The following is a 23,871-nucleotide window of genomic DNA, read 5'->3' on the forward strand; positions in this document are numbered from 1 at the left end:
GAATGGCGCTGGTGGGCAAAAGGGCGCACAGGTACGTCCCCTTTAAGAAGCGGCGCTGCCAGCAGCACGCGCCTTTTGTATTCTTCATGACCATTGGTCCCACAGACTCGATGTCTGCCGGGTGCCTGCGATCATGTCACAGAGGAGGTAGAACAGGGAGATGCTTTTGTAAACAAATAATTTCCCCTTTCTGTCTAGTGACAGGACAGAGATCACTGCTCTGTCATCGGGAGCCGCGATCACTGTCGTGTGTTGTAGCCCCTCCCCACCAGTTAGAATCACTCCCTAGGACACACTTAACCCCTTAATTGCCCCCTAGTGGTTAACCCCTTCACTGCCATCTACACCGTAATCAATGCATTTTTATATCACTGATCGCTGTATGACAACGGTCCCAAAAGTGTCAAAAAATGTCTGATGAGTCCACCATAATGTCCCTGTCCTGATAAAAATCAGGAGTCGCCGCTTTTACTTATAAAAAAATAAAAAAATGCCATAAAACTATTTTGTAGACGCTATAACTTTTGCTCAAATCAATATATGCTTGTGATTTTTTTTTTCTACCAAAAATATGTAGAATACATATTGGCCTAAACTGAGGGAAAATATATTAGTATATAATTTTTGGGTGATATTATAGCAAAAAAGTAAAAATGCATTTTTCAAAATTGTCGCTCTTGTTTATAGCGCAAAAAATGAAAACCACAGAGGTGATCAAATGCCACCAAAATAAAGCTCTATTTGTGGGAAAAAAAAAAAAAATCACGACAAAACACAATTGTTTGTGTACAACGTCACACGACTGTGCAATTGTCAGTTAAAGTGACGCAGCGCCGAATCGCAAAAAGTGCTCTGGTCAGGAAGGGGGTAAATCCTTCCGGGGCTGAAGTGGTTGCAAAGAGATACATTCTAGGGCCAAATCTCCATTGGGACAGTTAAAGTTTTAGAAATTGTTGCAAAACCCTTTCTTTTTAACCAAAAATGCACCCACAGCCAAACATTACAGCACAAACCTTTAATATACATTCCTATCCTATGTACAGAAAGAAGACAAACATGTTATTTTAACAAAGTAACAATTTTATTACCAGATACAATACATGATTTTGTAATATTGAAATACATTTAGATAAACATTGGCACCCCTTACCAAAAAGACCCTTGCCAGGAAAAATAGGTGGATATGCATGATAACCCCCAACCACCAGTGTCAGAACCCAAGATGTCCATCTTACAATTGCATACAGAAAATGTACATCTAGTGGTACTTGGTAACATTCAAACATTCATTTATACAACTTTGCTGAATTATTTAGACTGTATATGTTCAAAATCCTCAGGATTCCATTGACAAATTTCTTTGAAAATGACTTTTATTAGTTTGTCTTAATGGTCCTCTAAAGATTTTATGCAAAGTTGCGGACATTGCCCGTTATGTCTAGGACATCTCCCTCTCGTTACTCCTGGAGACACATTGTTGTATTTGGACTCGGATCTCCCCCATGTTTCTCTCCACATTTTTCTTTGCTATGTCCAGCAATTCATTCATCATAGATGTGTCATAGGAAGGAACACGTGCAGCATACTTCTTGCTTAGTCTGTATAGGTTTAAAGCCTCTGAAAGAAACGTGCATCAGATTGTGTAATGAAATAAAGAATTGAAATATCAATAAGATTTTTATAAAACAACTTCTCCGGTATCTTTCAAAACAGGCCTGCACATAGTTTGACAACCTTATGTTTTTATGAAATATTTATAGTTTATTCACAAGAAAGCCTACATTTCTGTGCTTTAGTTCAGAACAAAAAGGGAACAAAAATAGAATGTTGCAATAGTAACCATGACGACAATGCATTTCAGGAGTGTCCCCCTTCATCAAGGCTTGATAAAGGGGGATACACACCTGAAACATGTCATCACAGTTACTGATAAGACACCAAGCTGTTCTGTGTCGTCCGGCAGCTCTGCATTTGTTCTAGTAGCCATTGGCTTCCATTCACTATGAGCAAAGCTGATCCATCCAGTCCATCCCAAGTAGAGAGTGTGATCCTCTCAAGCTTTATCCTGTCATACATCTCCTGCCTGTGCAAATTGGTGGCCACTCTACTCCATTATCCTGCACTGACAGGTGTGGGGGCATGGGCTGCTCCATCCTGGATCATTGCTGATTGGCACATGAAATGCCAACTTATACACAGAGGAGTTCTTTACTTCATGGTCTCCAGATATCGCTGATATGCCCCTTATACAAGGATGGACAAAACACCCCCCTGTTCAGTTCACAGCAGAACTACCGTACAGGGGAAATGTTCTAACCTGAACGGTGAACCCCATTGAAGCCTGTGGGAGCCAAACAGGAAAAATCAAATAGGCAAGTAATTGGCCATAAAAGGGGTTATAGGGGGTCATCAATACAAGTTTTTTTTTTAATTTTTTTTTCAGGAGCAGTGATTTTAATGCTTAACGTGCAACAAAAAAAAAAAAAAAAAAAAAAAAAAAAAAAAAGAATTGTAGTGCCTGGGGGGTCCAATAAATGTGCCTATAAAGTGGCACAACCGTAGCATACATAAAACATGCTGCAGCAAAAAATTATTTTTTTTTTTTTTTAGAAAGACACACGCGTCAAATCCCATTTAAAAATGACTTGCAGTTACAATTGGTCACACCCGGCTATTAAAGAAAAAAAAAAAAAAAAAATAGCGTGGGGTCCCCCTAGATGTACCCGATACTCATTAACATGGGGGGCAGAATCTGGGGGGCTCCCCTTGTTGTGCTGACAGCCCAATACAAAAAGACTTTTGTCTGAGATGCAAACATCAATAGGAGGCGTCACCCATCAGTAGGGCAAGTACAGACCTACAAGGGGGTGGGGGTTACATTTTCTGCTAGCCTGATTGGAGGAGATGTCACTGCCCCACCTCATCCAATCACAATGTTTTGCAAGAATGCCAAAAAGATCTCTAAATGATGAATGTGCCGAGTGGCCAATCTTAATTTCAGGATGCAACAGGGCAGCCCCTCGACATGGGACAAAGGAGCCAGCAGTGATCATAGTAGTAGCCAGTGGTGGCTGGTGCTCACTAATGTTCTTTGAGGGGAAAAGACACAGCCAGACACAAATCCCCCCCCTCCCCCCAACACTTGCCGCTTACCCCTGTTGCTCCATCACTCCTGTTGCTTGCCAGGCCCCTTTGCCAGCCCCACACTTACCCCATCCAGGTCGCAGCTCCCAGATCCCCCCCTACATCTCTTCCAGAGTCCAATCAGTTGAGTCTCCTCCCAGCCAATCAGGACTTATGACTCCAGTCCAATTGGGTCTTGGGACCCACTCCCTGATTGGCCGGATGGAGAAACGGGAATAAATCTCAATATCTCCACACTTTTTGAAGCCAATTAGAGCCTCAGGCTCTAATCATGTGCAAAAAAAAAAACCCCACACATTGGAATCCATGTGTCTGGTGCCCTGCGTGTAGATTAGGGGCCGGGGGCATAGATTAGTGGAAGGCGCTCCTGCAGGAGTGGCCGCCACTGGTAGTAGTGGTGTCTACTACAGTGATTTCCAGGTTCTAAAGCGATCAGACGGGTATGGCATATACAGAATTGCATTGGTCCAAGCTGGAACTATGTAAGAATATCCATACCTGGAATGCAGCCTATAGCATCCACCAAGCTCATAATACAGAGAGTGAGATAACTCCATGAATACACAAGTCTTATTACAGGACTTTACTCTGTAAACTCACCTCCACAAGTCTGCATGTTGAACAGAGGAAAGTGCATCACATCGGGCGTCTCATATCCATCTCCTTCAAAGACGTAGCAGCTTTTAGTTGGAGGGTACTCATAATGTTCTTTGGTACATACTGGAAAGGGAATCCGGTGATCCTCACAGTATTCAGCTGTTCTTTTCAAAGTCTATTAAAAAAAAAAAAAAAATTACATCAAAATGAACCCATTGTAATCAAATAGTAATGATGGAACAAGCCTAGTTTCAGTTTATGAACAGTTTTGCAAATCATATTTAAAATTCAGTGAACCCCATTGAACTCTTTTGGGAGACTATGCTCTACAGCTGTGGGCCAAAAAAGTTGAGAATGACACAAATATTAACATTTTTAAAGTTTGCTGCCTCAGTTTTTATGATGGCAATTTGCAATCTCCAAAATGTTCTAAAGAGCGATCAGATAATATGCCTCTATGAAAATGAACTTAATCCCATGAATAAACACTTCAACTGCATTTGTAAAAAAGGGCCATCTTTAATATTGATTGGACCCTGGACAAACATTTTCTTGCGCCCCCCTCCATGCAATAAATAGACTCAGTTTACTGAATCAGATCAGGCAGCAATTGGTTGCAAGAGGTTACAGAGTATCATTACTGCTCACTGACTGGCTGCTAGAGGTTACAGCACACATTATGGCTCACTGATTTTTTTGCTAGAGGTTACAGCACATAACTTCTGCTTGTTGATTGGTTGCTAGAGATTACTGTACATCAATACTGCTCACTGATTGGTTGCAAGAGGTTAGTGCACATCATTACTGCTCACTGATTGGTTACTAAAGTGTATAGCACATGTCCTCACAGCCTGCACACCATGGACTGGGGAGGTTAGGGGACCCATAACTAGGCAAAAACTCCTAGGACTCCTGGGATCAATGGCAATGCTGGGGGAGGGGGGGTGATCACTGGCAATGCTGGGGGGTTGAAGGGATCAGTGGTGGGGGGTGGGATTAGTTAGGAGACAGTACACAGTGGCAAATTCGGAATCATGTAGAACAAAGCTGGAAATCTTTGGTACGTATATAGTGGGCGATTCTACACTGACCACCAATGTAATGGGAAATTTACACTGACCACCAGTGTGAGGAGTAATGTGCACTGATCACCATGTAATGGGGGATTATATGCCATCCACCAATATAAAGAGGTATTTCTACACCGACACCAATGCAATAGGAGCATTTACACCAACCACCAATGTAAGGAGGGATATACAACGACCTCCATGTAAGGTGACACTTCTGCACCCACCACTAATGTTGGGGGGGGGGGGGGGGCTTAATATTGACCACCAGTGTAAGGGCAATTCTGCACTAACCAATGTAAACTGATCACCAATGTAATGAATTTACACTGACAACCAATGTAATGGGGGATTTGACATCAACCCATAAAGGAGGATTTCTACACTGGCCACCAATGTAATGGGGGGGGGGGGGGATTTACACTCACCACCAATTTAAAGGGGCTTCTACATGGACCACCAATGTAAAGGAGGGTTCAAAACTGACCACAAATGTAAGTTTGGATTTTTTTTACCGATTAACATTAACAGGTGTTTCTAAGTGGCCACCAATGTAATAGGGATTTACACTGACCACCAATTTGAGGAGGACCTTCACACTGGCCACTAGTGTGAATGAAAGGATTGTATAGTGTGTTGGGAATCCATGACGCTTTCCTGACACCACAGAAATGTGCTGCCCTTTAGTAGATACACAGCAGTTCTATTAATTGTTAATGATGCCCTCACACATTGGCTGATGTGTATTCACATGGAAAAAAAAAAAAAAAAAAAAAAAAAAAAAAAAAAAAGGGGAGAAGAAGAAGTTCAACACCAAATGACAATTCTCAAACAAATAAAACTGGAGAATGGCGAGTTGCATCGAATGACCATAAAATGTAGTTACCTCAAATGGATCTCCAAGACTGAAGTCAAAAGATAAAATCAGATCTACTTTGCGATGAGGAGGCAACACTAACGGGTACGGAGTATTAATTTCCAAACCGGCATCGACCAGATGGATGAGTTTTTTATCATTGAGGTCGCTGCCTTCTGGGATTTTATCTGGGAAATAAATTAAATTATTATTACACACAAAAAACACCCCACACCCCTTTACAAATATTTTCAGGAAGTAAATTCTCAGGTGCCCGGCCTCCAGAATAACCCCCCCCCCCCCCACATAAAACTGTATACTTAACTCACACAAACCTTATGAAAGTCAGTTGCAAGTTTTTCAAATGTACAAGTTTTTAATGCAGAAGAGTCCATGTATAAAACCTTTGTTGTGTGAATAGGACAAAAAACACTGGCACAATTAGGATGACAAATTCCAATACTTCCTCTATTATGTGCGGTTTCTGTATCAGCACCATCTAGTTTTCACAAGAAATTTTGGTTTGCGGACCGAGATATTTTAGGGGGGGGTGGAGAGAATTATGGCCACTAGGTGGCGCTGACAATATAGAAACACCACATTAGAGAAACGAGAAGAAAAAAAAGAATCAGTAAAATACAAAATAACTTAAAATTATAGGTATTGGAATGTCCTTTCAAATTTGTCTGTTTGTGAACGTAATGAATAAAAATTTATCTGAAGTTAAAAATTATCCGAAACATCAAATGTCGCATCTAAACAAAGGGAACAAAATAATACTAAAAAGGAATTGTTAGAACGTTACATTCCATTAGTTTAGATATGACATTTCTTATTTCAGATAATTCATAACGTCAGATAAATTCATATTATTTACGTTCAATAGCCAAATTTGAAAAGAAACTCCAAAAACTATAAAATTTAATAGTCATTTCAGATTTTCAAATTCAGTTATTTAATTCTTTTGAAGGTTCAGATTTTTTTTTTTGGATTTTCGAGTTTCTAAATTTCCCAACTTCTGAAAATTCTAAATTTTGGAACTAAATGAATTGCACGCGTCTAATTTTCATTCTGTGTATGTGAAGGTTTGTCATATCGGCACAGTGGCGAAGTGGGCGGTACTCCTGCCTAGCAGTAAAAAGGGTCACTGGATCAAATCCCAACCACGAAACTACCTGCCTGGAGTTTGCATGTTCTCCCTGTGCGGGTTTCCTCTGGGTACTCCGGTTTCCTCCCAAACTCCAAAGACATGCTGGTAGGTAAATTGGCCCCTAGTATATGAATGTGAGTTAGGGACCTTAGATTGTAAGCTCCTTGAGGGTGGGGACTGATGTGAATGTACAATGTATATGTAAAGCGCTGCGTAAATTGACAGCGCTATACAAGCACCTTAAATAACAGAGTGAAGCTTTTATTCGTAGACCCTTTAGTCTCTTGCATAAAAATATTCTCAACTGTTTGTACACACAAATTTCTACACCTGCCGAGACGATCTTACCCTGGCCAAATCAAGATGGCTGAAAATCCAGAACCCAGTAGAAGCCCGGTCAATGAGATCAGCAGCCAGTGTGGGAGCTCCTGGATGCCACATCTCTGGAGTGGAAATTACATGTCAGATTTTTGTCTGGACTTTGGCTCCCAGTTTTAAAGCTGCCTTGTACCCAGAGAAGCAACTTGCTTAAGGGCATATTCATTTCCTACATCCTTGGCTGGGTGTCTCTTGGGTAGGACAATTTTACTGGGAGGTTTTTTTTTTGTTCACCAGAATTGTCTTTTTGGAAATCTTTCCTTATTCTTAGCAATAGGCTTTCAATTTTCTGCAGCCTCCAACACGTACTTATGACCCTTCTACCATGTGAACAAGTTATCCACATGCTCAGGTAGGGTTTGACATAATTGGAGGATGGCAAAGGGTACACTTTTCCTGAGCGTGGCCCATTTAATTATTGTTGCTGCCCAGCATGCTCCAGTTCACTCTACAAAGTCTTGAAGAGCATCTTCATGTCATGGTATGAGGACAACGGCTCTTCCAGCCCCCATAGCTCCTGCCATAGATATAGTTCTCATAAGCAGAGATACTCCTCCCCTGAGCACTCATTGCAACCAAGAGGCAAGAAATGCTGGGCCTGCGGTACTGATTCTTTACCAGATAAGCTCATGAAAACTGCTCCCAGAACCTCTTTAGGGACAGAGTCTGAGCATCAACAAATCATGTCCCTCAAAAAAGGTAAGTCAAGAATTGCTGTTGGAATGCTCTACTCAAAGTTAACACAGCCACTTCAAAACATTCTAGACATAGGTCCAGTGACTAGTTCAGAGCATCTCATAAAACCCCCTTTAACCAAGGAGTTTCCAGTCACCTCTCCAAGAGACATTAAGTTCTACACAGAGGGTTCATTTGACCAAAACGTCCACCTCTACTGCACATTTAACTCTCCCCGATTCAGAGGAGAATCAATTTGATTCCTTGGAGTTGAAACAGGACTTTTCAGGCTGTAAATTTGATGGCTCAGCCATACATTAAAGCAATTAAGCAGGCCCTGGAGTGGAGGAGCCAGAACCCCCACCCACAACATTAAAAACCTACTTTCCATTCTTGAAAAACACACAGTCCTCTCTTTCCCTTTAAATTGAAAATAAAGATTTCACTCCTGATGATTGGCAGAAGGGGGATAAGAAGTCAACAGTAATTGTTTGCAGAAATTGTACCCTGTAGCAGAAGAGGTTTCCTCTCCGGATAACACCATAGTAGTGGATGGGGTGGTCATTAGACTGACCAGAAATGTTACACTCCTGATGGAGGATTGCGTTCTTTCAAGCTGTCCTGGATAGGAGGATTGAGGTAAATTATAAATGTCATACCAGGCACCTATAAATCAACTATTCCTTTGACTTTGGTAGCCAATGCGATGAAGGTATGAACACAGAATTTGCCATCTCCCAGGATCTTCCCAAGTATTAGGTCACTCATGCCTTAGAGGAGCACAAGTTATGGTGTACTTCGAGAGGCAGTGATAGATGGCTTTCAGTCAGCTTCCAGAGTGATGCTACATTCGGTGATGAATAAAAGGGCATTATGGCTTAGGCCTTGGTTGGCAGACCAATCCTTAAAGCAAAGTTGCTGTGAACTGCCTTCTGATGGCAAGTTTCTCTTTGGCCAGAAGTTGGATGTGGCAATCTCCAGGGTGATAGAGGAAGTCAGCCCAACTTCCACAGGACAAAAAGGTCAAGGCACCAGTGGGTTTGCCTGGCAGGAGCTCCCAGTATCGATTGAGATGGGGCCTTTTCAACAAAATAGATATCAAACAAGTGTGGAATGACACAGGCTAGCCTTTTAAAAAGACTCGAGGCAAAAGGTTAACCACAGTTCCATCAGACTCACTGAAGTCTTTTTGATGGGTGGCCACCCCGAACGAGCGCAGTAGGAGCCAGGTTGACCAAATTTGCAAATGGTATGGGTGACCCGTTGTCAGGATCTGTGGGTACTTTCCACCCATTTCCTGGTGTCCCTCCGAGACAGAGCATGCATTAAGCCCTAACCAAGATATCTTTTCAATGTTCTGTGGTTGCAAAAGTTCCAGTGTCCTGTTTGCACAGGTTTACAGGATTTTACTCTGTTTCTTATACAGAATAAAGACAAGACAAGAGACTGAAGGCCTGTGGCAGACCTAAAGAAATTCAATTGTTTCATTCGGGTAGAAAAGTTTAACATACAAATCATTCAAGAGATCCAGCCAGGCGATCGAATAGTTTTGGTGGATCTACAAGACCCCCTACCTCCACATTCATATCCTTGTCTCATTGCAGATGTTTCTCTGGTTTGCTGAGGATCAGAGCATTTTCAGTTTGTTGACCTTTCAGGCTCTACATTTCACCCAGAGCCTTTACAAAAAAAGTAATATACCAAAGAAAGCAGTGCTAGTTACAATATTAACAAAAAAGTGAAATATCTATGCAGAAATAAATTTCGTATAAAAAAAACGTGAAAAAAGTTTAATATAGAAAGAAGTGTCCATAAGAGCAAATCATATATGAATAAGGGCACCTTGATCACCTTGAGTGGTGCATAAAAACTTCCAATCCATTGTGTAAATAAGATCCACCACCATGTGAATTAAACAGACCTCTTAACAGATCGACCGGACCATTAAATTAGAAAAAAGGTCATAAGCATTTTGCATAACCGGAACAGAAGCAATTCCATAAACCAGGTCAGCAGCTCCCAGCATCAAGGTCACCAGTGAGAAAGTACCATACAAACCTCGCATAGTGAAGTATTGTAATGTCCTTGAATAAATGGACTAAGTTCAGCTTCAATGTACTGTAGCAATAAAACAAGATCAACCCATACATCCAGATAAAATCCTTTAGCAGGCTGGTGGTTTAAACATAAATAGCAAGATGCTGAGTCCGGCCAACTAGAAGCACAGACATCCGCCACCATGTAATGTCACAGACAGGCCACACCAACTTTTTTTCGTAAAAGGTGCCAAATGCAGTTCTGGCCCCACTCAGGGAACAGGGTCTTCAGATTCATCACTACTTGAATGACATCCAGTTGTTGGCACAGAAGCAAGACCAACTCTTAGTTAAAAATGGAAACTCTTCTGGCAAACCTGAGGAGCTTTGGCTGGACAGTTAAGTCCAAACCTGCAAATGACCCATCTAGGGGCTTAGAACATCCAGGTGGCTACCTTTTCAACAGAAGTTTCCAGTAATCAAGGAGAGATTCCAGGAGGGTGAGGTCTTCATTGGTAAGGAGTCTCCTGGGGACGGTGTCATTGTATATCCTGATATTACCCCGGGGCCAAAACTCAGCTCATCAGAAACTCCTCACAGTTGCACAAAATTCTCTGGTGTGGAGTATGGCAGGTGACCCTCAGTCCTGTCTGCTAGAGCCATAACCTTAGACTATTGTTACTACTGATGGTATGCGCGCACACACACACACACACACACACACACATGTCCTCAGGGAGCTTACAATCTAAGGTCCCCAACTCACATTCATAAAGTAGGACCAATTTAGATAGTAGACTATTAATCTATCGCCATGTCTTTGGAATGTGGGAGGAAACCAGAGTACCTGGGAGGAAACCAGAGTACCTGGGAGGAAACCACGCAGGCACAGGGAGAACATGCAAACTCCAGGTAGGTAGGGTTGTGATACAAACTGGCAACCCTAGGGCTGCTAGACAGAAGTGCCAACCTCTTCGCCACTGTTGCCCAGGTTGTGATGCCTCCTATGACCATCATAAAATGCAAGGCAAGAATAGTTGGTGCCCATTTTTGTAGAAGTCTGATTTATGGCACCATCGGCATTGTTGCCTCACATTCAGGGTCACCCAGTGACAATGTATGGACAATAGAGCAGCAGTGTCATACATTCAGAGGCAAAGGGGGACCCACAGTGGAGCCCTACTCAGGGAGGTAGAACCTAGCTCTGGCCAAAGAAAATTTCCAGGATTAAAAGAGAAGTACGTTTCAAAAACAGTGAGACAGTCTTTCCAGATCCCAGTGAGTGGTTCCTTCATCAAGTAGCCCCCCCCCCCCACTGTCGTTAACCTTGAAGTTCCTGGTTAGGCTGTCAGGATAGAGGCTTACAGGGCCAGCAATCTTGTCCAAAACACTTCCCGATTTAGAGAACATTTTTTTTTTACAATGTCACACATATGCTCACGTTCGCATTTGTAGAGGAAATTGTTTGTCGTTCCCCATTCCCATGCGGCAAAACAAAATACAATGTTCTTCATCACTTTAGCATTATCATAGACACCTAGAGAAGAGAAAAACGTTTTTCATGAAGCAACCCGTGACAGTTGCGAGGACAGACAGACAGACAAGAGCGATACCAAATTTAACACCTGCAACCTTGTAACACTAATGAGTCACATGACACCAGGGAGGGAAAGTGGCTAATTGGGCCCAATTTGGACATTTTCACTTAGGGGTGTACTAACTTGTTGCCAGTGGTTTAGACATTAATGGCTGTGTGTCGAGTTATTTTGAGGGGACAGCAAATTGAGGCTGGATTCGCACCTATGCATTTTTTAGCGATTTTTGAAGATTTACACTACAGTCCGTGTAACATGGTGTCCTATGGAACAGGTTCTGTAGTGCAAAACACTAAAAATGCATAGGTGTGAATCCAGCCTTACACGGTTATACAAGCTGTACATCCACTACTTTACATTGTAGTAAAGTGTCATTTCTTCAGTGTTGTCACATGAAAAGATGGAATAAAATATTTAGATAAATGTGAGGGATGTACTCGCTTGTGAGATTATATGAGAGATTACATACAGTAGATATACTGTAGGGTGTGATTGGAGATAAATCTGATCCATGGCATTATGTTGGATGTATACACCTAAACAGGGCTTTTTTTCCCTCAAATAGGTGCTGGAACTCAGCCACGACCCCCCAAATCCCCTCCACCCACACCCTCCAAATCACAAGGAATAGTAGATGTGGTCAGTGAAATTTCACGAACAGTAGGAGGGTCTTAAAGGGGCAATAAATACCAAGATTGCATTACATACAGAGCGCAGAATTCAGGGGGGGTTGCACACAGAGTGCAGAGCTGTCACTTGTAAACACTGAAACCGGACTTCTGTGTTTACAAGGGATTGTGGTGAGCAGGCCCCCCTCTGAGCCAGAGGTAGTGGAACTGAGTTCCACCAAGTTCCCCCTGAAAAAAAGCCCTGCACCTAAACCAGATAATTAAGGAATCTGCTGTGTTATTTCTGGATAGAACAAGATAACATTATTATCACCTCATCTTACAAATTGGATCGCCTGCATTACATACCTCCTATAACATCGAACCAGGATTTTTTTGGAATCACTATGATAAAGTAAAACAAGATTTCATCAATATCACCCCAAAACATAAAATGTACAGAAGAACAATCAGACATTTTCATGCAGAATTGTATTTCTCAAATAATGAAACACTTATCAAATGTCACATGAAGATTGATGGGGGCGTGGTCTGGCCATGAATGTAAATGACCACTAAACATGGAGCTCTGTCCAGGATCCTCTCTCTCCAGCAACCTGAGCTGTGATAGACCGACCCCCCCCCCCCCCCCCCCCTCACACAGCAGCATTGCAAAAAAAAAAAAAAAAAAAAAAAAAAAACCCCACACACAACCACCCTGTACAACCCAAGAGGTTGATTGATTTCTTTCCTGACTTTGGAAGAGAGGAAGCACAAGATGGTGGGGAGGACAGCATGGAGCATACCCTCTTCACCTGTGGACAATATCCCTCATCTGCACCTGCCAGCTCCAGTATAGACCCACAAAGAGGAGCCCCAGAAATCACATAAGAGATTTGCAACCTCCCATGCAGCATCTTCTCGTTAAGGCTCTCTAATGCCTCACACTTTGCCAAAAGTATTGCGACACCCCTCCAAATGATTGGAGTCGGGTGTTCCATTCACTTCCATGGCCACAGGTGTATAAAATCAAGCACCTAGGCATGCAGATGGCTTCTACAAACGTTTGTGTAAGAATGAGTCGCTCTCAGGAGCTCAGGGAATGCAAGAGTAGAACCGTGAGACTTTTTGCACAGGTGACAACCTATCCATGAAATTTCCCTACTCCCAACTATTCAACAGTCAACTGTTACTGGTATTATAAACAAAGTGGAAGCAACTGGGAACAGCAGCAATGAAGTGGTAGGCCACGTAAAAGAGATAGAGCGGGGTCATCACATGCTGAAGCTCACAATGCACAGAAGTTGCCAACTGTCTGCAGAGTCAATAGCTACAGACCTCCAAACTTTGTGACCTTCAGATTAGCACAACAGTGCAGAGAGCTTCATGGAATGGGTTTCCATTGCTGAGCAGCTACATCCAAGCCTTACATCACCAAGTGCAATGCAAAGCGTTGGATGCAGGGGTGTAAAGCATGCCGCCACTGGACTCTAGAGCAATGGAGACGTGTTCTCTGGCGTTATGAATTACGCTCCTCTGTCTGGCAATCCAATGGACATGTCTGGGTTTGTTGGTTGCCAATAGGGATGAGCCGAACACCCCCCGGTTCGCACCAGAACCTGCGAACGGACCGAAAGTTCGCACGAACGTTAGAACCCCATTGACGTCTATGGGACTCGAACGTTCGAAATCAAAAGTGCTCATTTTAAAGGCTAATTTGCATGGTATTGTCCTAAAAAGGGTTTGGGGACCTGGGTCCTACCCCAGGGGACATGTATCAATGCAAAAAAAAAAAAACTTTTAAAAAACGGCCGTTTTTTCGGGAGCAGTGATTTTAATGATTCTTAAAAAAAAAAAAAAAAAAAAAAAGTGAAATATTCCTTTAAATATCGTACCTGAGGGGCGTCTATAGTATGCCTGTAAAGTGACGCGTGTTTCCCGTGTTTAGAACAGTCCCTGCACCAAATGTCATTTTTAAAGGAAAAAAATCTCATTTAAAACTGCTTGCGGGTTTAATGTAATGTCGGGTCCTGGCAATATGGATGAAAATCAGTGAGACAAACGGCATGGGTACCCCCCAGTCCATTACCAGGCCCTTTGGGTCTTGTATGGATATTAAGGGGAACCCCGCACCCAAATTAAAATAAGGAAAGGTGTGGGGCCACCAGGCCCTATATACTCTGAACAGCAGTATACAGGCTGTAGGTTTGTTGTTAAGTAGAATCTTTGTAATTTTGAACGGGTACATTTTTAACGTGTTTAGCTCCAGCCAAAAAATCTTTAAGCTTTTTGGAAAACATAGGGAAGGGTTATCACCCCTGTGACATTTGTTTTGCTGTCTTTCCTCCTCTTCAGAAGATTTCACCTCACTTTTTGTCCCAATGGATTGGAAAGCATCAGTGGAAAGGAGAAATGTTTTTCCCATATTAACTCTTACAGGAGAGAATTTCCCTTCCTAGGGGTAGATTTATTCTCACTTCCTGTTGTCTCCTTCCGTTTGCAAGTAGGAGTCGTTTGTAAGTTAGTTGTTTGAAAGTAGGGTCCTGCCCTATATACTCAGCAGAAATTTGGGCCTTAGGTGTTGCTGTGGCCACAACACTGCAACCCCTCACAGACACTCTAGTTGGAATGCAGGAATGAGCCCTGCTGCAAAGTATTGCATCAAAAATTGTAATTACACGCCCCTGTTAAACAGGGGCTGAAAAATTGTGCCTTAGGCACTGGTGGTGGCACCCAGAACCAAAAATGTTCTTACAAGCTATCAGCGTGATGATTGAGGAGGAAGAGGATAATTACTCAGGGATAGTCACCCAGCATCAGCATAGGCAGTCTTTGAAGGGATCTGAGATTTCAAAAAAAATTATTCGGTTACATCAGCATCAGGTGCTTGGTAGCTGGTGGTGATCCAAGACTCATTCATTTTTATGAAGGTCAGTCGATCGACCGAGTCGGTGGACAGACGCACCCTGTGATCGGTTACCACGCCTCCAGCAGCACTGAATGTGCGTTCCGAAAGAATGCTGGATGCAGGACAGGCCAGTAGCTCAATTGCATACTGTGCAAGCTCTGGCCAGTGATCCATCCTCAAGACCCAGTAACCCAGAGGATTTTCGGTGGGAAAGGTGTCCAAGTCTGATCTTGCCCCTAGGTATTCCTGCACCATGTAAAACAGACGCTGGCGATGGTTGCTGGAACCGATCATACCTTGGGGCTGCGGACCAAAAAATTGTCTGAACGCATCGGTCAGACGGCCACCTTCTCCACAGCTCCTTCTTTGACTGACCGAAGCCTCAGCAACACGTTGTCCAGAAACAGGAGTTTGTAACCTCCCAGTCTCTGGGAACGCGTTGCACAGACCTTTCTGCAAGGCCTCCTGAAGATGTTTCATCCTCTGCTCCCTCTGCGATGGCAAGATAAGGTCCGCAACCTTACCCTTGTAACGTGGATCAAGGAGGGTTGCCAGCCAGTATTGGTCCTTCTCCTTGATACCACAAATACGAGGATCCTTACGCAGGCTTTGCAGGATCAGGGAGGCCATGCAGCGTAGGTTTGCTGAGGCATTCGGTCCGGAGTCCTCTGGGTCACCAAGGACAACATGGTCCGCAGCCACCTCCTCCCAGCCACGTACAAGTCAATGTGTTTCTTGGGACTGATCCCTTAGACTGCTGCTGATGCTGAGTGCCAGGCTCCACCTCCATACTGACACAATCTTCCTCCTCCTCGTCCTCTTCCTGTGTGATCGGCGGGCACGCAGGAACACTGTCTGGATAAAGAGGGCCTTGAGAGCTAAGGAAGTCCTCCTCTTCCTGCCTCTGTTCTGCCTCAAGTGCCCTGTCCATTATTCCACGCAGCGTGTGCTCCAACAGGTGGACAAGGGGGACAGTGTCACTGATGCATGCACTGTCACTGCTCACCATCCTCGTGGCCTCCTCAAATGGTGACAGGACAGTGCATGCATCCCTGATAATGGCCCACTGGCATGGGGAAAAAAAAACAAGCTCCCCTGACCCTGTCCTGGTGCCATAGTCGCACAGGTACTCATTGATGGCCCTCTGCTGCGTGTGCAGCCGCTGCAGCATGGCAAACGTTGAGTTCCACCTGGTGGGCATGTCACAGATTAGGCGGTTCTTGGGCAGGTTAAACTCCTTTTGGAGGTCCGTCAGCCGAGCACTGGCATTATATGACCGGCGGAAATGCACACAGACTTTCCTGGCCTGCCTCAGGACATCCTGTAAGCCCGGGTACCTGCCCAAGAACCGCTGCACCACCAAGTTAAGGACGTGAGCCAAACAGGGCACATGGGTCATTTGTCCCTGTCGGAGGGCAGAGAGGAGGTTGGTGCCATTGTCGCAAACCACCATTCCTGCCTTAAGTTGGCGTGGCGTCAACCACCTCTGAACCTGCCCCTGCAGAGCTGACAGAACCTCTGCCCCAGTATGGCTCCTGTCCCCCAAGCACACCAGCTCAAGCACCGCATGGCATCTTTTGGCCTGCGTACTTGCGTAGCCCCTTGGACTACAGAGCACCGCTGGTTCCGAGGAAGAGGCCATGGAGGAAGAAGAAGAGGGGGTGGAGGAGAGGTGTGTCACAATCATTAGCATTTTGGAGGCGTGGTGGTGGAACAACCTCCAACACTACTGCACCTTGTCCTGCATCCTTCCCAGCTGCCAGCAGAGTCACCCAATGCGCCGTGAAACTTAGGTAACGTCCCTGTCCATGCCTGCTGGACCATGAGTCAGCGGTAATATGCACCTTACCACTGACCGCCCTGTCCAGCGAGGCATGGACATTGCCTTCCACATGCTGGTAGAGAGCCGGAATCGCCTTCCGTGAGAAAAAGTGGCGTTTGGGTACCTGCCACTGAGGAACCGCACATTCCACAAACTCACGGAAGGGGGCAGAGTCTACCAACTGAAAAGGCAGCAGTTGAAGTGCTAGCAATTTTGCCAAGCTAGCATTCAACCGTTGGGCATGTGGATGGCTGGGAGCAAACTTCTTTCGGCGGTGCAGCAGCTGGGGCAGGGAAATTTGCCTGGTACAATCTGACGTCGGTGTACCAAAATCAGATTGTCCACAAGTACGTGGCTGTGACACACCTAATTCTACACTTTCATTCCTCTCAGTGCAGGTCTCAGAGAGGACTGAAGGTCTAGTGGGGTTGGAAATCTCAGCTGATGAGGAGCAAGCAGAGGTCCTCTTTGTTCTTTGGTGTGGGTCTTTTAGATACGCTTGCCAACGAACTGCATGGCAGGTCAACATATGTCTGGTCAAGCATGTGGTACCCAAGCAGGAGATGTTTTGGCCACGCGAGATACGCTTGAGACATATGTTGCAAATAGCAGCGGTGCGATCTGATGCACTCGTCTCAAAAAAGGCCCACACCAAAGAACTTTTTGAATAACGCGCAGAGACTGCAGCGCCCTGCACATGTGGAGCTTTGGGGTGTGATGCAGTCAATGTGCTGCCCTTAGGCTGGCCCCTGGAGGGCATCCTGCCTCGTTGGTGATGTGCCGCCTCCTCCTCCTCCTCTCTCCTATCAGGCACCCACGTTGAGTCAGTGACATCATCCCCTCCCTCCTCATCACTGGAGCAAACCTGGCAGTATGCTGCAGCAGGGGGAGCATGACTGCCAGATTGCTGTCCTTCTTGGGCACCCCCTCTGTCCGTGCTCGTGTTACTGCCTTCGAGCTCAGTATCATCATCAGAGCCTTCCAAACGCTGGGCATCCTCCTGGAGCATGTACCCAACACTGTGGTCAAACAGTTCGAGGGACTCCTCAGGAGGACATGGTGGGGCTAGGGAAGGAGTCACTGATGACATTGAGCCGAGGGAAGAGGCCGCTGCTTTGCCAGACAAAGTACCCTGGGCATGGGTGAGAGGATGGGGACGGCTTGGTCATCCACTCGACCAAGTCTTCCGCATGTTGCGGCTCAACATGGCCAGCTGCCGAAAAAAAGGCCAAGCGTGTCCCATGGCCACGTGCTGATGAGGATGCACCGTCTCCACGATCAGCACTAGACACAGAGCCTGCTTGCCCTCTTATTGGCTTGTGACTGCCTGCCTCTCCTTCTTGGCGATATAGATATAGATATTGCAGCTAGCAAAATCAACTGCCTGCCTGTAGTATGAGAACACCACCAACCTTCTACAGGTAGCTTTAGCTGAACACTGAGGTGGACGCACCCCACTAACTTGTAGGTTTAGCAGAACACTGTGAGCAGGACGCACTGCACTAACTGTAAATAGTCTAGCTGCCTGACTGTGGTACTAATAGGATCAAAAGAACATCAGCAATTTTCTTTAAAATACTGTAACAAGACAAGCCTGCCTGTCAGTAAGAAGATAACAGGAACGGATCTAGCTGAACACTGAGCAGGACGCACCCCACTAACTTGTAGGTTTAGCTGAACACAGTGCAGTGCGTCCTGCTCACAGTGTTCTGCTAAACCTACAAGTTAGTGCAGTGCGTCCTGCTCACAAACTGTAAATAGTCTAGCTGCCTGACTGTGGTACTAATAGGATCAAAAGAACATCAGCAATTTTCTTTAAAATACTGTAACAAGACAAGCCTGCCTGTCAGTAAGAAGATAACAGGAACGGATCTAGCTGAACACTGAGCAGGACGCACCCCACTAACTTGTAGGTTTAGCTGAACACAGTGCAGTGCGTCCTGCTCACAGTGTTCTGCTAAACCTACAAGTTAGTGCAGTGCGTCCTGCTCACAAACTGTAAATAGTCTAGCTGCCTGACTGTGGTACTAATAGGATCAAAAGAACATCAGCAATTTTCTTTAAAATACTGTAACAAGACAAGCCTGCCTGTCAGTAGGAATATAACAGGAACGGATCTAGCTGAACACTGAGCAGGACGCACTGCACTAAATGTAAATAGTCTAGAAGATAACAGGAACGGATCTAGCTAAACTGAATACTATATATATATATATATATATATATATATATATATATATATATATATATATATATATATATATATATATATATATATATATATATATATATATATATATATATATATATATATATATATATATATATATATATATATATATATGCAACACCTGGGATGCATATATATACACACAATACACTTTAAGTGCAGCTAACTGACTGTCCTGCCTAATCTAGCTAACTCAAATGAAATGACACTGTCTCTCTAAGCACACCGGAACACACTGCACAGGGCCGCCGTGCAGGCGGCCTTATATAGTGTGGGGCATGTACTAAATCCCCTGAGCCATAATTGGCCAAAGCCTCCTTGGCTTTGGCCAATTATGGCTCTCTGTTAAGGCGGCGCTGTGATTGGCCAAGCATGCGGGTCATAGTGCATGCTTGGCCAATCATCAGCAAGCAATGCACTGCGATGCCGCAGTGAATTATGGGCCGTGACGCGCCACACGAATTTGGCACGAACGGCCCATATCGTTCGCAATTCGGCGAACGATCGAACAGCCGATGTTCGAGTCGAACATGGGTTCGACTCGAACACGAAGCTCATCCCTAGTTGCCAAGAGGATGGTACTTGCCTGACTGCATTGTACCAAGTGTAAATTGTGTGTGGTTGTCTTTCAGAGGTTGGGCTTGGCCCCTTAGTGCCAGTGAATGGCACTCATAAGGCATCATACCAAGACATTTTAAACTATTTCATTCTCCCAACTTTGTGGGAACAGTTTGGGGACGGCCCCTTCCTGTTCCATCATGACTGTGCACAAAGCAAGGTCCATAAAGACATGGATGAGCGAGTATGGGATGGAGGAACTTGACTAGCCTGCACAGAGTCCTAACCTCAGCCTGATCAAACAACTCTGGGATGAACTGGAGCGGGGACCATGAGCCAGACCTTTTTGCCAAACATCAGCGCCTGACCTCACAAAACGCTCTTCTGGAAGAATGGTCAAACATTACCATAGACACTCCTAAACCTTGTGGACAGCCTTCCCAGAAGAGTTGAAACATGCCAACATGTACTACAATGAATGCCAGTTAATGCAGATCATCATTTAGTTTCTTATCAATCATGTTATACATCTAGCAAATAGGGTTGCCACCGTTTCTTCAAACCAAACTGAAGACTTTAGCGGCACACTGCATTTATCCTAAAAAGGGGGAACACTGGACTCTGATGTAGAAAGGGAACTCAAGTGTAAGGGGGATTCTGCTCAAAGCCCGCCCACCTACATCAGAAGACCCAGCATTCCCACTTAAGTCATGGTTCCCCTTACATCTGAGTCCCCCTTACCTTAGTGTATATGCACTTGCTCGGAGGCAGGATTGAGGAAGGGGGGGGGGGGGGGGGGGGGGGAGTCTATGCACTTAATGGTTGTGGTACTTAGAGGGCATAGGTGTGTGCAACCTGGGCAGCAGAGGGAATCAGCACTGCACTGGGGGATTGGGGTGTGCCCAGGCACGCCTGAGGTTGGGGGCCACAGTCTGGTCTGAATAATATGTCCAGGTTTAAAATCCTGGACTGACCTGATGAATCCTGGACAGGTGGCAACCCTTCTAGCAATGTAAGTGTTGACCAAGCATAGTATAAAAGACTAAGTTGTTCAAGAGCGACAAAAGCAAACATTAGGTCAATTTTTTTTTTTTGATGGGGCACAATTCCTCCAACACCAAAGATGGGGCATATTTCCCCCCCCCCCACTGGCCCTTTGTGTACAAAGTTAAGACCCTTGACCTAGGAGGATGAGCTGAGGCTGTTCCAATCCCATACTGAATTCACTGGGCTGATTGTGGCCTTTTCAGTATCAAGAAAAATCCCATAACAAGGGGAAAAAGGGGGCATTAAAACAGAACTTTGAAGATGCTAAAAATTCCACTGAAGAGGCAGAAATATCCTCCTTGTTAAAAATAAATAAAAAAGGGGAGGAGAACAATTTGGAAGTCAAGTCAATCAGGCACAGATCTGTAAGGCTGAGATAGTCTCCTCCTTCCCATTTGATTTCCATGTTTTTCTACATTTTTACAAGGATGATATCTGTGCTTGATTGACTTCCAAATTCTCCAGATCTCAATCAAATTGAGTCTGAATCATGGAGGCCCCACCTAGCAACACACGGGACTTAAAAAAGGAACTGCTGCTGATGGATTGGGGCCAGATACAATAGCAAACCTTCAGAGATCTGGTGGAGTCCATACCTGGATGAGTTATGGTGGGTGGTCATAAGGTTATCTATTAGCTTATCAGTGTATGGAAGAAGATGAAGTCTCCTTACCTTTTTTTATACCAGTAGTAACCCAACTGCAGGTTCCTGGATAAAATGAATGGAAACAAAATCAGTGTAAGCTGTGCATATAACACCAAGAATAAGAGGTATTTGTGTGTGACTCATGGTGTGATAGGTCAAGGTGTGCTAAAAAAAAAAAAAAAAAAAAAAAAAAAAAAAAAAAAAAAAAAAAAAAAACACCCAACACAACCACTTACTTTTGAAGATTCTCACACATCTATCTTTTACTGTTAGAAAGAAGAGATAAGATGTCAGGGAACGGCATTAGTAGCATAAATCCAGATCTACACACAACTTCTCCTGTATATGTAGGTGAATGTAGGAAGAGATCAGAGGAGGAGATCCCGAGGGAGGAAATGAGGTATGAATGAAAGAGTCAGACCAGCCATACACTAAGGGAATTTTGTTCAAAAGGTTTCATTTTAGGAAAGTTAATGATTATGGAAACTTCCAAAAAGATATTTCTCCAGTCATCGGATGTACAAAGAATTATTAGTATGAATGTTCAAGCAAATGTGCATAAGAACATTCGTTCACAAATCCACTAGTGTATAGCCAGTTTTAGCAGTGCCCCAGTCTCAAGTGCTCCACACTTCACAGAAGAGTAATCAGCGGTGATGTAGAAGCATTGTGACCCTAAAAATAGTAAAGAGCACCGGCTTACAGCAGCCAAGCGACTCCAATATGGTTGGGGAGTTCACATCCAGCAGTGCTCCCCCAGATCATTGTAACTGACTGGAAGATAAGGAGCCACACACCAGCCATGAGCCCAGTCACCATGTATGAAGGATCAGACTTCGGGCTAAAGCTGTGGAAGGGAGAAACATGCTCGGAGGTGTGGCTTTGGGAGGAGACGAGCTGAAGCCAATCCTCTATAAATGTTGATTGGACTAACTGGTAGTGTGCTAGAAGACAAGGAGACACACACTAGCAATCAGCCCAGTCACCATGTACAGAGGATCGGACCTCTGACTAAACCCATGGGAGGGTGAAACGTGGAGGCTTTAAGAGGTGATAAGCCACTTGCTAGAACAGCCTTTTTCAATCAGGGTGACCAGGCACCCTGGGGTGCCTTGAGGTTTCTTCAAGTGACTTGGCACAATGCCTAAAAACGTTCCACAATTTTCATACAGGCCATTAGGATGATCAAGCTTGCATTTTAGTTACACAAAGCCATAGGTTTTCATTATGCACCATTATGACCTTCTAGCCGCCGTCATCCTTACAACCGATGACGACATGGATGTTGGTCACCTGAACGGCATCATTGTTTGACTCTCCTCTAAACCCTCCTACCTCTCTCCTTCAGCATGAAGGTTACAATAGCTAACTGATGTTATAGAAATTGAGGGAGAAGAGAAACCTTGGCATAGTAGTCAGTACCAGTGTGCAAAAGTATATTTGATTTGGAAGAATAAATCTTTAACATTAGGGGTCCTATGTGTGGGAATGTTGCTGCAATATGTAGACATACTAGTTTAGTATTTTACATTTTAGAATGGGGTGCTTTGAGACAGTCTAATTTTAAAGGGTGCCTTGACTGGAAAAAAAAAAAAAAAAAAAAAAGTTAGATTTACTGGTAACTTGTTTTCCAGAAGTCTCAGGACAGCATTTGAGATAGTGACTATGCCCAGCAGACCATGGGAAACACCAACTTCCTCCAGAAGTTGGAAGGGAGGCACCTCCCTACCATACCTCAGTTGTAGAAGAGAACCTCAGGCCCCAGCTGGAACAAACACATACGTTAGTCACAGCATAGTATATCCAACAATAGGGCGAGATGTTGCTGTGCTGAAAGACTTCTGGAAAACATGTTACTGGCAAGTCCAAATTGGTTTTTCCTAAGGTGTCTTTCAGGACAGCACCTGAGAGGATAACAGACTTAACCACTTAGAGCGGGACAACAACTTGCAGGACCTTTCTGCCAAATGCCTGATCTCTGGCAGATGTGAGGTCCAGCCTGTAATGTTTTATGAATGTGTGAAAACCTGACCACGTTGCTGCCTTGCAAATCTGTTCAGGGGTGGCACCAGCTCTGCCCAAGTGGCTGCCAGTGCTCTGGTTGAGTGTGCACAAACTCCTGTTGGTGGAGATAATTTCAGCCACCTCGCTAAAGAAACTGTAGAAGCATGGCAACCAAAAGCACAAATAGTGAATCTGAATGTCTAAAGAGCTTTGTCCTTTCCAAGTAACAAAGTCTTTGACACCCAACATGTGGGGAAAAAAAAAAAAAAAAAAATATGTCCTTCTCCCCTGCTGGGTTAGCTCAGAAGGTTGGAAGTACAATGTCTTCAGCACAATTCTAGCTACCTTCAGTAAGAATTTTGGGTCGGTCCTTAGAAGAACTATTTGGAAAAATAGACAAATAAGGTTCTTTAATTGAAAGAGCGTTTAGCTCACTGATCCTACGTGCAGAGACAGTGGCAATCAGAAACACTGTCTTGAAAGTGAAATATCAGAGAGACGCTTCTAAAGGTTCAAAAAGGACAGTTAGAGACTGCAGGACTATTGA

At 44.2% G+C, this 23,871-nt stretch overlaps 1 protein-coding gene across 1 annotated transcript in view; it reads right to left on the reverse strand.

Moving 5' to 3' along the window:
* Nucleotides 1-1,102: 1,102 nt before the first annotated feature.
* LOC141123500 (cytosolic phospholipase A2 gamma-like) overlaps nt 1,103-23,871 on the reverse strand; it is a 29,326-nt gene continuing 6,557 nt past the window's right edge. The window contains exons 2-8 of the mRNA XM_073612059.1: nt 21,557-21,586; nt 21,348-21,383; nt 12,479-12,514; nt 11,348-11,443; nt 5,698-5,855; nt 3,745-3,916; nt 1,103-1,617 (exon numbers count right to left, since the gene is read on the reverse strand). Of these exons, the coding sequence (XP_073468160.1) occupies nt 1,439-1,617; nt 3,745-3,916; nt 5,698-5,855; nt 11,348-11,420 (582 nt within the window). The 5' untranslated portion in view covers nt 11,421-11,443; nt 12,479-12,514; nt 21,348-21,383; nt 21,557-21,586 and the 3' untranslated portion in view covers nt 1,103-1,438. The remainder of the gene's footprint in view (nt 1,618-3,744; nt 3,917-5,697; nt 5,856-11,347; nt 11,444-12,478; nt 12,515-21,347; nt 21,384-21,556; nt 21,587-23,871) is intronic.

This window comes from Aquarana catesbeiana, linkage group LG01 (assembly GCF_042186555.1).
Source record: "Aquarana catesbeiana isolate 2022-GZ linkage group LG01, ASM4218655v1, whole genome shotgun sequence".
In the NCBI taxonomy this organism is placed as follows: Eukaryota; Metazoa; Chordata; class Amphibia; order Anura; family Ranidae; genus Aquarana; species Aquarana catesbeiana.